General features: G+C 41.0%; 1 protein-coding gene across 4 annotated transcripts in view; it reads right to left on the bottom strand.

The window, feature by feature from the left end:
- Positions 1 to 14785, bottom strand: part of LIMA1 (LIM domain and actin binding 1) — an 86805-nt gene that overhangs the window by 45391 nt on the left and 26629 nt on the right. For 3 of the 4 annotated variants that reach the window (XM_014786447.2, XM_014786448.2, XM_087442418.1), the window contains exon 2: positions 11828 to 11968. In XM_014786447.2, coding sequence (XP_014641933.1) covers positions 11828 to 11946 — 119 coding nt within the window. In that variant the 5' untranslated portion in view covers positions 11947 to 11968. Of the gene's footprint in view, positions 1 to 2848; positions 2866 to 11827; positions 11969 to 14785 lie in introns of those variants that run through there. The other variant, XM_087442419.1, reaches the window with a different exon arrangement.

The raw sequence follows: 14785 nt of genomic DNA, 5'->3' as shown, positions 1-14785 counted from the left end.
CATCCGTGCCCATCTTCCTCCACTTTATATGGGACCCCGCCACAGCATGGCCTGACAAGCGGTGCATCAGTGCACGCCCGGGATCTGAACCGGCGAACCCCGGGCCACCGCAGCAGAGCACGCACCTAACTGCTTGAGCCACCGGGCTGGCCTCCTCCCCTACACTATTGACTCTGAAATCTTATAATGCTCATCAGCCAAATGATGGAGAAGTAGTCACACTGCCTGTACATGTGTGAATTTAGTCTAAGTTGTTGGTATTGTCATTTTAGCTCAATTAAATGTATTTGATGGTACTACCCATGTTTTAAATGCCACTTAAAATATCTTTGAAGAGACTGCACTATGATATGGCATTTAAAGAAAAATTATTTTACTTTTTTATGTATAAGAGTGATATGTGAGAAAAGTCTATGTGCTAAGCAAGCACCAGTCCTTTTAATTCGCAGTATTTTTTCTTAGTGATGCACAAAATAGTGGCACAGCCGATAGTCAGTGGCATCTTAGATTAGATAAACAAGCATAAATAATTTTATTATTTTATTATTATTTTTATCATTTTTATTACTTGGGTCAGAAGATCCCTGAGAAACAACTGAAGTCCCAAGGCTTTTCAGGGGGATCAGGTTTTCTCCATTTGGTGATGGAGGAGGCCTGGGAGGTCCAAGCTGCGGCAAATCTCCAGAACACCCAGCACAACCTTAACCCGGCTTCCTCAGAGCCTCTGAGTCATGCATTGAGGGCAGCACCATCACTTGGAGAATCCCCACCACGTACCTCTCCTCGGGCCTGCACGCCTAGAACTCAGCACCAAACCAATCCTAGAAAAGGGCACGTTCAAAGGGCCACTTATTCTCTGTCTTAAGCTAGAATTTCAGAATTCACAAGTCACTTGGGGAAGGAAAAGGAGGTGAGAGAAAAAGAAAAAGAGCAGAATGGGAAAGCGCCCTCTCTCTACCAAAACCAACTTTCAATTCATAAATACCTTCATAAACTCAGAACTTTCTTAGTGTGTGTATTACACAGAATAATCTCATCCAAAATGGCAGCCAGAGAAAAGTCCTGGTTCTGGCACCATTGTTTACCTGCTATGTAACCTAGGTTACATCACTTCATTTACTTGGGCCTCATCTACAAAATTAAGTGACTATATGAGAGGATTTCCGAGGTCTTTTCTAGTCCCATCACTGTTTAAATTTTAACAACCAGATATTAGAAAGCATCTCACTCACCAGGCTGGGTATTACTCTGCAACTGAGCAGAGCTTTCTAATAGGGTAGGGTGAAAGGACTTCCAAAAATTTCTGGGATTTCATTGACGATAAATAGGTTATGAGAGAAAACGAGATTAGAACTGCTATAAGTGAAATGATAAGCTGGAAAGACATTTGCAACTTATATTACAGACAATAGGCTAATTTCCCTAAAATACAAAGAACTCTTACAAATCAGTAAGAAAATGACAAACAAGTTAATAGAAAAATGGGCACACATATAAACATACAGTTCATAGAAAAGAATATCAAATGGCTCTTAAACAAGCAAAAAGGATATGCAATGTCAAAATGGAAATTCAAGGGGCCAACCCAGTGGCATAGTGGTTAAGTTCACACACTCCACTTCTGCGGCCCAGGGTTTGCAGGTTCGGATCCCGGGCACGGACATACACACCATTTAGCAAGCCATGCTGTGGCAGGCATCCCACATATAAAGTAGAGGAATATGGGCACTGATGTTAGCCCAGGGCCAATCTTCCTCAGCAAAAAGAGGAGGATTGGCAACGGATGTTAGCTCAGGGCTAGTGTTCCTCACCAAAAAAAAAAAAAAAAAAGAAAATTCAAACAACACTAAGAACATTTTTTACCTATCAGGTAGGAAAAAAATTTTTTTAAAAAGTTAATATACTGAGGGTAAATTAATAAAAGCTCTATGGAAGGCATTTTGCCCATTTTATAAAAATTACAAAAGCACAACTGTTATGATTTACCAACTCTGTTTCCAGAATTTATCCTACTGATATACTCACATAAGCACAAATGACTTTTATATTAGACTATTTGTCATAGCATTAATTGTAATAGCAAAAGACTGAAAACAACCTGAGTGTGCATTAGCAGAGAACTGGTAAATAAATTCGAATGTATTCATGCAATGGAATACTATGCAGCTATAAAAAGAACAAAGGGATGGTGGTGACGGTTGCTCAACAATGTGAATGTACTTAATGCCACTGAACTATATACTTAAAAATGGTTAAAATGGTAAATTATATGTTATGTATATTTTACCACAATTAAAAAAAAAAACCAAAATAGTATGGTCTTGGCATAAAGACAGACAGAACAAATAAATCAGTGGAATAGAATAGAGAGCCTGGAAATAAACCCTCACGTACATGGTCAAAGGATTTTTGACATGGGTGCCAAGACCATCTAATGTGGAAAAGACAGTCTTTTCAATAAATGATGCTGGGAAAACTGGATATCCACATGCAAAAAAAATTAGTTGGACCCTTGCCTTTTTACCATATACAAAAATTAAGTCAAAATGGATTAAAGACTTAAATATACAAACTAAAACTATAAAACTCAGAAAAAACAGGCAAAGCTTTATGACATTGAATTTGGCAATGATTTCTCGGAATGACACCAAAAGCACAAGCAAGAAAAGAAAAAATAAATTGGACTTCAACAAAACCTGTGCATCAAAGAACACTATCAAAAGAGTGTTTAAAAGGCAACCCATAGAATGGAAGAAAATATTTGCAAATCATATATCTGATAAGGGATTAACATCAAAAATATACAATTTTTTAAAAAATAACAAATATAGGATAATATTGTACATACTATTCTCCATCTCCTTTTCACCATTTTAGAACAGCAAAGTTTTCATTCAAGAAATATGTTCTAAGCACTAGAGAAAGAGTAGTGAAAGAAATAATCAATAGAGACATAGTTCCTGCTCTCCGACAGCTTACAGTTTAGACATTAAACACACAAGCTCACAAATATATCCAGTCATGTGCCGCATAATGATGTTTCATTCAATGCTGAACCATAAGATTAATAACATATAGCCTAGGTGTGTAGCAGGCTATACCATCTAGGTTTGTGTAAGTACACACTACGATGTTTGCACAATGACAAAATCACCTAACGACACATTTCTCAGAACGTATTCCTGTTAAGTGACGCGTAACTATATATATACACATACACACATATACAAACATATATATATACACACACATACATATACACACACATATGGTGATAAATCCTTCAAAGAAAAAGAACAGAGTATTATTAAATAACCTAACAAAGAAACCAAATTGAGAAGGCAGGTGGGGGTGGTGTGTGTGTGTCAACAAAAGCCTTGCTGAGGAAATGACCTTTAGGCTGAGATTTGAAGTTTAACCAGAAGGAGTCAGCCAGGCAAAACGAGGTGAGAAAAGCATTCCAGGCACAGAAAAAAGGCACACAGAAAGGCCCCAAGGCAAGAAAGCACCTCATGTGTATAAGGCACACAAAGAACTCCAGTGTTGCTGAAGCACACCAGGAAAGGGAGAGGGCAGGAGATGATGCTGGGAGGCAGGGGCTTTGTAGGCCACGCTAAGCATTTTGAATTTAATCGTAGGTACAATGAATGGTCATTGATATAATTTGTGTTTTTAAAGGAGTGCTCTGGATACTGTGGACAATGGACTAGAGGGGGCTGAGAATGGAGGTGGCATCAGTCAGCGATGATGCTGGCTTGGTCCAGGGTGGTGGCATTGGAGATAAAGAAAAGCGAATAGATTTGAGATCTATTTCAGAGGTAGAATCAACAGGATTGGTAACAAGGGAGGGAGAAGAAGAAGTCAAGAATGATTCCCAGGTTTCTAGCAGCTGAGTCGATGGAAGTACTGTTTACTGGGATGGGGAAGATCAAGAGTTCAGTGAGCCATGTTAACTAAAATATCCATTCGGCGGTGGCAGTGATTAGATACATGTGTCTAGAGCTCAGAAGAGAGATCTGAGCTAAGAATATAAATTTAGGACTTGTCTGCCTACAGATGGTGTTAAAGCCATGGAAGATTATGATATCATCCATGAAGAGTGTGTAGTGCGAGAAAAGGCCCAGAACTCGGTCCCGGAGACTCTGAACATTTAGCAGTGAGAAGAGGAAGAAGAGGTGATAAGACAGAAGGACAAGGATCAGACAGAGAGGTAGGAGGAAAACGAGGAGACTGCCAGAGAAGCCAAGAGAATCAAAAACGTGGGAAGGAAGAAGTGGAGAGAGGTCACGTAAGACAAAGGCCAACAAACGTCTCCTGGATTTAGCAACACAGAAGGCTTTGCTAACCCTGGTAATCCTCTTCCATTATGAATATAAATAATTAACCCACAGTCCTTGTACTGGGCATTTGGATTGTTTCCAGTTTTCCACCATTACAAATAGCAGCTTTGGTGAATGTCCTCGTACATCATTTTTTCCCACTTGTACTAACATATCTGTCTGAGACAGTCCCTAAACATGGAAATGCAGAGGCACAGTGGATTATAGCTAGAAAGGAACTTAGACCAGGCCTTGAACTTGTGTTTCCACACCTCTTGGGTAATCATCTACAGTATATTACAGCAATAATACAATATACGAAAGCCAGAGCCAATCAGCAGACAGGTTTATTCTTAGCCAATTGTTCTCCAAGGCAAAGTATTTACACTGTGGTTACTCGGTAAATAAGCTCAGAGGTTCCCTTCTCTTTACTGTCTTAACAGAAACATAGATTTAAAGAAAGAACATCAAAACAGTTTTCATCTTCAGTCCTGTCCCTCCAGCACTGAGGCATCCGTGAGACACAGGTGTATACTCGCAGGTGAAACTCCCACTCAAATATCACCACCCTTTTTTTGTAATGAAGTACTTGCTCAATAGTAGATACACGGGGAGAAAGGTTCTATACCACTGCTTTCTTTCTAGTCAGGTCCTTGGTACCTTTACATTTTATACTCTCAGAATGCTGAGACGCTGAGGTGCAATACTAAATTCAGTGTTAGACCAGCATTCAGGCCTCAGACTTTCCTCAAAGGCATTTAGAGCAACTAGCATTATTCTGACACAAAATATGAAGGTTACTGATTTGGGGAGGAGGGGAAGGCATTCTGAAGATCCAAGTTTGAGGGAAAAAATATTTTCAATGAGATTTCTATAATTAAAATCTCATTCCTCTTCCCTTCCCAGATCTCGTCCTCCAGTCTCCTCTTCTTCACATACAGAATCTAATCTTGCAACTGCTCATCAATGCTCAGCTGTGAGGCAGGCAGCTGATGGAAGATGCTAAAATTATCTGGGGAGTAATAACAGTGTCTCAAACTTTCTGAGGCCAGAAAACAGAGTTCCTGAGCCATGACTCTTGCTTGTATGCCCTCAAATAGAGCAAATGGGACACTGAGCCAAGAAAAGGAAAATGGAAACTCCCAAGTTTTAGGCAATGCATTTTCTTCCGGAAAAATTTCACCACTAAAATGTTACAGAGAAACAAAGAAATTAACCAGGGAGATCTGAGGGTCCATTTTTTCTTAATGAAGGGAGAAAAGTCACAGAAAACTAAATATAGACCCTGTTCTTTCCTGGGACTATGGAATGGGTAAAGTTACAAGAGTGGGAGGAGCTGTGACATGGGGGAAGGGATCTGTGGCTGGATTCAGCTCTGCCACTATTTTGGGGTGTGGTCTTCAGTCATAATTGCTATACATCAAGTTCCTTATCTGTCAGAGGGATGGGACAAAGGTTAGCCAGATTGGTGGTTTTTAAACTCTTTTTGCTGCAGAATGTCTTTTCAAGTGATATCTTATTTAGAACCTAACATATAAAAGGGATCAAAGCAGGACTGCTGGGGTGGAAGGTCACAGGCTCAGCCCTTTAGATCTTCCCATCTTCCCAAAACTGGCCCCTGAGGTTCCTCTGAAGAACTCAATTAAGATAATTTGAAAACCACTGGGCTAGATTCCCTTTAATTCCAAAAAATATATGAGTCAAAGAGGAATCTTTTCTTTTTTTTTGCAAGGAGGACCAGCCCTGAGCTAACATCCAATGCCAATCCTCCTCTTTTTTGCTGAGGAAGACTGGCCCTTGGCTAACATCCGTGCCCATCTTCCTCTACATTATATGGGACGCCGCCACAGCATGGCTTAACAAGCAGTGCGTCGGCGCGCGCCGGGGATCCGAACCGGCGAACCCCGGGCCGCCGCACCCCGGGCCGCCACAGCGGAGCATGTGCACTTAACCACTTGCGCCACTGGGCCGGCCCCTCAAAGAGGAATCTTCTGCAAAGAAAACAAATTCCATCAAAAAAGTCAAATTTTAATTAAGTAAAAGATTATGTTATGCTGAAGTCAATGGTAGTGAAACCAAAGCTAGTCATTCAAATTGAGCCATCAATAGGACCTTCCTTACCTCAAATTTAATGATTCATATAGTATAGAGGTTTAGTAAAAGAAGTAAGTTTGTAGCTATAAAGTACTCATGAGACACAAGCTCTGATGCTAGAAAAATTACTCTTATGTACACATAAATGTAAAATGTACTGTTAACAATTAGCAAGTAAAGCTGAGCTAATTCTATGAACATCAGCCAGATTAAGCTTCCTCCAAATACCACTTTTATACTAGCCTCTGATCAGAAACCTCCTAAGGTTTCCTATAGTCTCTTAACTAGGCTTGTATAGGAGCTTGCTAGGATTTACTAATTCCAAACCCCATAATAGAGAGTGTTTCAAAATAAGAAAATCAAGTCACTAGGAGTTGAGAATAGAAATTTGTATATGCTTTGTGGGATACAGTCCTGCAATCTGCTTTGGTAACCTACAGTAAGCAAACTTTAAAAGCCTTAAGCAATATCAGCAATATGTCTCCACTAAGTATGAAACCTGGAGAAGAAATCCAGGCTGATTCGCTGGTTTTCACTGTCTTAAGTTCACATCATGCCCTGCCCTACTTCTGTGCCTTACCTCCTGTTGTTCCCCCTCCTCTGCAATGTCGCCACCATCCTCCCAGCCTACCAAATAAAATTCTATTCATCCTTCAAAACCAGTTCAGTGTGTTAGAATATATGCATCAGATTTCTTCTAATACTAGACAGAAATCAAATATTAACTTGGGCAGGTTACTCTCTACACCTCAGTTTTCTCAACTATAAAACAGGGATAATGTCCACCCCTTATATAGTTTTTGTTAGGATTAGAAATACAGTCATGTGTTGTTTGATGACGGGGATACATTCTGAGAAATGTGTCCTTAGGCGATTTCATTGTTGTGGGAACATCACAGAGTGGACTTACACAAACCTAGATGGTATAGCCTACTACATACCCAGGCTATATGGTACTAATCTTATGGGACCACCGTTGTATTATGGTCTGTCGTTGACTAAAACGTTGTTATGCGGTGTTTCACTGTAGTATCTACTTCTATCAAGAGTCTAGCATAGTGGCTGGCACATTGATCCCGATTAATGGGTTCAGGATTTACACTTTTGCATAATTGCCATTTGCCCTTATAATCTGCATGGAGAAAAGACAGTCAACCTACTATGCTATGAGAAGGTGACCTCTAAGGTCCTTTTGCACTTTCTCTCTGTGAGATTAAGAAGGCCCTTAAGACGACCAGCTTTTTCCAATTTCCTATTTCTCATCAGCGCTATTATAAGACCCAAATCCTCTATCTTGAGAATTGGCTGGGTTGGACACTGACAGAATAAAGGAGTGAGTAGGGAACTGAGGAAGGGGTGAGAGTGACTGACCAAGTTAGGTAGGGAAGGAAGTGAGGCCAGGAAGGGGACCGACATCCACGGCCTGGGTGTCCTAGTTTGGCCAAAGAGCAGGGTCAGTTGGAATAAGAGAGTGGAACAAGTAGAAGGCTCTAGTCAGAGAGGAGGTAGGTGTTCCAAATGCACGTTTCAGGGATGGATTCTAGGTGATGACGATAAGGTTGGGACTGGACGCAGGGGCAAGGGAGACAACACGCAGGTTAAAGAAGTAGGGAAGATCAAGAAATTATGAGTCTAGGGTATCAGACAGGTCATTTACGTGGACCAGTGACTCTTCACTGGGGGCACTAGCAGCCCCCAGGGACATTTGGAAATGTGTAGAAATCTTGTTGGGATTTCTCCCCCATGCCTTTTTTACTTTTTTGGTTGTCACAATGTCATGGGGTGCTACTAGCATTTGGAGTAGAGCAAGATGATGAAGACCCTGCACAAGGAAGACCTGCCTCATCCAAAATGCCAATAGCACCCCCATTGAAAAACACTGAGAAGAGACTGAAGCTGGAAGCTAGTGTCCCCAAAGAAGGCAAAGAGCTTGGCCTGGAGGCTGGCACATCGCTGCAATGAAGGGGAAGATAACAAGAGTAGAGTATAGTTAGATGCGAGCCTAAAAGCACAGGTTGAGAACTTCAGAGCAAGGCATGAAAAATAACAGACGGGCAACGGCAGTGGAGATGTAGAAGAGTAGCAACCTTGACTCCTGGTCCCAGAATCTTTCAGGGAAGCACGTGCAGAAAGAGCAGGCAGCCACCACTCAGAGACAGATGCACGTGGAGGGAAAGCCAACTTCAGTCAAAGAGAGGTGGGGCTAGGGAGGGTGAAAAGGGTAAGAATGTGGAGAAGTTTCTCTGCAAAACAGGGAGTTTCCAAGTCCCATTAATCACAACTCAACACTGTCTCAAATCCTTCCCTTTCTGTCCCTTCCTGCTGCCCTCCACCCTCAACAGCTTTCACTTGGGTTCTCAAGAGAGCCTTATAACTTGTCTCCACACTATCAATTTCTCACCTTTCCAGCACACCTTTTACACTGTTGCCAGAAGCATCTTTCTAAAATACAAGTCTGATCATGTCATTCTCCCTGCATGAAAACCATCAATTGTTTCTATTGTTTATCTAACTAAATCCTAAATTTGCCACGGCATTCGAGGCCTTCCATCATCGGGCCCTAACTGAACTGTACCAGTCTTTTCTCCCTTTTATATTTCTCCATGTCAGACTGCTTGCTTTCCTATTCCCTTTTATTCATGTTCCCTTTATTCAGCTTCCACAATCCTTTGCTTGAACCTACCATAAACCTTATTCATTCTGCTTTATGCTCAAGTTCACTGCTTCGAGTTCATAAGTCCATCTCTTCCACGACCAGCGCTTCCTAAACTTCCCTGAAGGTAAAAATCACGTGGGATACTTGTTAAAAACACAAATTCCTGGGCCGCATCCCAGACACAACAAATCAGAATCCTTAGGGGAGAGGCCTGGGAAGCCATTATAGGATGATTTTAAAACATGTCAAAAAAAATCCTTGACATTCCTCCCACTAAAGGTAGAGTCAAGGGGCTGGCCTGGTGGCATAGTGGTTAAGTTCATGTGCTCTGCTTCAGCAGCCTGGGGTTCGCAGGTTCGGATCCCGGGTGCAGACCTACGCACTGCTTGTCAAGCCATGCTGTGGCAGGCGTCCCAAATAGAGCAGAGGAAGATGGGCACGGATGTTAGCCCAGGGCCAATCTTCCTCAGCAAAAACAGGAGGATTGGCAACAGACGTTAGCTCGGGGCTAATCTTTCTCACACACAAAAAAGGTAGAGTCAAATTCCCCTCTCTCTTAATATGAACCAGCCTTCGTGACTCACTTCTAAGGAAGAGAATGTGGCAAAAGTGATACTGTATAACTTCTGAGGCCAGGTCATAAAAGGCAACACAACCCCTGACCCTGACTCCCTTCCTCCTTTTTTCCCTCCCTCCTCCTGTCTCTGGACGCTTGCCCTTGGAACACAGCTAACCAAGCCAAGCAGCCACATGGAAAGGCCATGTGTAAGTGTTCTAACCACGGCCCCAGCTGAGATCCCAGATGATTGCCAGCATCAACCGCCTGACTTGTGAGTGAGCCTTTAGATGACTATGGCTCCAGTCTTTGAGCCACCTTGGCTGATGTTGATGCAAACCCTGCCCAAACTGGAGATGCACAAGCAAATAAATGTCATTACTTCAAGCCACTAAATTTTGGAGATTTTTTTTTTTTCATGCAGCAACAGATAACTGGAACACCACATTATTAATAGGTACTCCATGTGATTCTGAAGATGAAGGAAGTTTAGGGACTTCCTCTACTATATAAACTATACTAAACTATACTGTTAAATTCCTTGAGGTCAGGGATTAAGTCTTAATAACTTTCCAGATCTCAATCCCTTTTTTTCTCAAATATCTTTATTGATTTTCTTTTTTTGATAAGAATAATACATTTGACATAAAAATATAGCAATATAAATAATGTAAAAGGTAAAAGGGCTATGCAGTCTCACCCCACCTCCACTGCACCTTAAACAATAACCAAGGTCAAGAGTGTGGAAGGGCAGTGTTTTCCACATAGCAGGTGCTTGATGGATTTGTTCTCGAAGAAAAGGTGACTTTGTAGATTACAGAAACCTCCTATTGGTATTTAGCTGCATCCTAGATACAACTCCCAGAATCACCGTCTTCAAATCTTTACCATCTTTCTTCTCTTAAATGTATCATAGCTTTCTATTAATTAACAAACTCTATTGGTGAGGTAAACCTACCACCTGCCCTAAGCTCCTCCCCACCACAGCATCTCCATCTGAGTGAAGTCAATGTGTTTGCTGTCCCTGGTATATTATTTACATATACCATTCCTTCTCCATTTTTTGAGTGCCTACTATGTTCCAATCACTGTGCTACACATTAGGGATAAGAAATAAGCAGGAAAGGGACTCTCGCATCAAAGAACTCAGGGTCCAGAGCAGGGGTCAGCAAACTTGTTCTTAAAAGGCCACACAGTAAATATTTTAGACTTTGAGGGCCATACCGTCTCTGCTGCAACTCTGCTATTGTAGCATGAAAGCAGTGATAGACAACACACATTTGGACTTGGCTGTGTTCCAATAAACCTTTGTTCACTAAAATAAGAAGCCAGTGGGGGCCGCCCCGTGGCTTAGCAGTTAAGTGCGCAAGCTCCGCTGCTAGCAGCCCAGGTTCAGATCCCAGGCGTGCACCCACGCGCCGCTTCTATGGCCATGCTGAGGCTGCGTCCCACGTACAGCGACTGGAAGGATGTGCAGCTATGGCATACAACTATCTACTGGGGCTTTGGGGGAAAAAATAAATAAATAAAATTATAAAAAAAAAAAGAAGACAGTGGGCTGTAGTTTGCCTATGTAGCTTGCACGTTCAACAGAACTTTGTGCAATGATGAAATATTTCTGTGATGTCCAATATGGTAGCCACTAGCTACATGTAGCTATTGGACACTTGAAATGTGACTAGTGCAACAGATGAACTGAATTTTAAATGCTGTTTAATTTTAATTAATTTAAATTTAAATAGCCACATATGTAGTGGCTACCATATTGGACAATGCAGGTACAGAGTGCACCTAACACTCCCTTCAACTAAATCAAAACTTGCCTCAAAACTCATCTCAACCAGAAAGCCTTCCTGACTAGCTTCTGCCCATGATGATCACTCTCTCACTCTTATTCTGTATTGAGTCCTAACTCCTATTCATTTTGGACTTATTGACATTTTGCCTGATAATTATGTGTTTATAATTATCTTTTGTGTTTGTACCTTTTTCCTTCCCCAACTAAGCAAAAATTCAAAGACAGAGAACATGTCTCCTGATTATTATCATCATCCTCCTTCTCCACAGTGCCTTGTATGGTGCTTCAAATCCAGAAGGTGCTCAATAAAGCCACTTTACCTGTACCTCCTTTACCAATTTCCCTGACAGGGGGTAATGTCTGCTCAAGACAGAGGGTGCTTTTGGATCAGAATCAGCACTTACTTGGAGAATCTTTCTGCAATAGCTGATGACTTATTCTTGTTGACAAGAGAAAGTTCTTTGGCCGTTACCCTCAATGATAGTGAAGTCCATTGCCGTCTATTAAATGGCGTTGATTCCATCTTGTCTCAGATACTGAAATACCTATGCAATAAAGCAAGTCAGAATATTAGACACAGAAGAGGATTCTCCAGCATCCAAGGACTGGCAGCGGTGTAGCGTAAGCAAGACAGCAGAGAGCCCTAGATCAGCAGACCACACTCTACCAGTTCTCTCAAACACTGTAACCTTGGTCAGATGATTCAATCTTTGGGTTGTAGTTTCCTGTAAAATGAGGTTAGACCAGATGATCTCTAAGGTCCCTTCCAGTTCCACCATTTTATGACTGATCCCACTGTGCAAATATCAACTGGCCTTTCCTTGAACTTAAGTCTGTTCCAAAGCCACATTTGGAGTGAAATGTTCCAGTCTTCTGAGTTACATCCCAGGGGAGGTACAATTAGCATCTCTGTAGACTCAGGGCCAAATTAGATCCTACCTACATCCAAGTTTCTTTCGGCTACCTCTCTCCCCAAGCTCTGCAACACTGACCATTTAGTGTTGGGGAGAGAGCTGAGAACACAGCATGGTATAACATAAAGGACGAGGTTAAGGCGAGATAGACTTCAGTTGAAATCATAACTTTGTTACCTGGAACAAATTATATAATATTTTCAGTTTTAGTTTATTCAGTTGAAAAAAGAGGATAATAGCTACCTTTATAGGGTTTTTGATGTGGATTTAAGGAGATAATATATTTAAAACACTAGGCGTGTTATAGTAGTATTAAGAGCATATTAAGTATAATATATTTGTCTTGGCTTTTGGTACAATTCTTATAATTTTAAAGACTTTTAACAATTGAGGGAAGCATAATGCACTTTAAATTCAGGAGATAAAACACCTATACTTAAATTCTTTTCTAAAATCCCTTCAAGTCAAAGATTGCATAAAGCCATGCCCTTACATCACCTAGTCCCTATCCATTAAACTGGATTGTGGGGTTTTGCCCCAGTAATTACCAAAGGAGTTCTAACCTTTGTCCAGAAGAGGTAAGATTAGAAATGAGTCAATATTTTCCTTATTTGAAGAATGAAAAATATAGATAAAGTACTACTTGCAGCTCTCTTGACAACCGCAGAGCATAACTGATCTGGTAGAATGTATGGTTCATCAGGTACTGCTTCCAACAACCTTGACAACAGCAGAACACACAGTGTGCTTAACCAAGCAACCTGGTCTTCCATTTCACACTAAAAGTCCTGTGATGCAAAGTAAGTGATAAGCAACCCTAAAAGACCACGCTACTTTTAACACATGTAGTACTTGTTCTTCCAACTAAAGCCTTGTCTGAAAACAATACAAGTTTAGCTGTTTTGGTTCATTTGTTTGTTTTTATCCCCAGGTTGGAAGGCAACATAGTACCCTCTAATGGTAAGGAGCTGGGAGACAGATGCATTTAAGTGGGAGTATTGGCCCCAACACTTAAAGCTGTGTTCCCTTCCCTAAAACTTAAATTTCTCAGCCATAATAATAGTACTTACTTCATAGTATCCTTATAAGTAATAAATAAGATAAAGAAGAAAAGACTCTACCATAAAATAAGTAAGCAACAAATGTTAGTTTTTTTATATTATCTCTTCTCTTTGGATAAAATAACCTTAATTCTACACATGTTCTTTGAAGTAAACTTGAATGTATCAAATAATATATTTATTTGTCTATCTGCTTTTCAGTTCGTAACCGACAGACCGACCAAACACTGTCAGCCTTTTCTATAAAAAGAAAAAGACACAGAAGCAACAAACAATTCAGCTAAACTTAGTTATGTAATACCACAATAATGACACTTTAAGCCATGTTTAGGAAATACTGACCAATACTTTAAGACATTATTGGTACAATTATGCTACTAACGTAGGTGTGGGTACAAATGTTGTCAGTTCTTCTACAGTGATCAATTCTGAATCAAAGAAAAAAAATACAGAAGATATGTTCTCAAATTTGTTCGTAAAAAAGGAAAAGCACTGGGGCCGGCCCCATGGCATAGTGGTTGAGTGCAGCATGCTCTGCTTCGGTGGCCCAGGGTTCACGGGTTCAGATCCTGGGCACAGGCTTGCGCCACTTGTTGGCCATGCTGTGGCGGCAACCCAAGTACAAAATAGAGGAAGACTGGCACAAATGTTGGCTCAGGGCTAATCTTCCTCACCAAAAAAAAAAAGGAAAAGCATTAATTACTTGAGGGACTGAGTGTGATGAAAAAGGAGTTTAATTCCCAAGTCTTTTTTTTTTTTTTGGTGAGGAAGATGAGCCCTGAGCTGACATCTGTCGCCAATCCTCCTCTTTTTGCTGAGGAAGACTGGCCCTGGACTAACATCTGTGCCCATCTTCCTCCACTTTATATAGGATGCCGCCACAGCATGGCTTGACAAGCGGTGCATGGGTGTGCGCCGGGGATCTGAATGCGCACTTAACCGCTACGCCACCGGGCCGGCCCTAATTCCCAAGTCTAACTCCATGGTTTTGATTACTCTTGGCCAGAAACCGAAGAAAAGAACTCTGTAATGGGTTACCCACAGTCTCTATGGTGAAACACAGAAAGTTTCTAAAAAAGCAAGTAATATAATAAGAGCCATGTTTGAAAAGATGATTCTGCATCAGTGTGTAACTTGACATGAGGGGAGAAGATTGGAGTCTAAATTACTAGTTAAGAAGATCCTAAAACTGTCTGAAAGGTAATCAAGGTTTAAATTAGAAAAGGTGGGAAGGGAAAGATGGAAAGAGATTTGACAGTTCTTAGAATACAATGGACTTAGGATAAGAGAAGGAATCAAAGCTGGCAACATCAAACTTGAATGATTAGAAAGTTGTCGATGCCATTAACAGAGAGAATAAATATAGGAAGAAGAGGGAGAACGATGA

Source organism: Ceratotherium simum, chromosome 17 (genome assembly GCF_057802395.1).
Source record: "Ceratotherium simum simum isolate JZ-2026a chromosome 17, ASM5780239v1, whole genome shotgun sequence".
NCBI lineage: Eukaryota > Metazoa > Chordata > Mammalia > Perissodactyla > Rhinocerotidae > Ceratotherium > Ceratotherium simum.
This window is presented reverse-complemented; position numbering and strand designations above follow the sequence as displayed.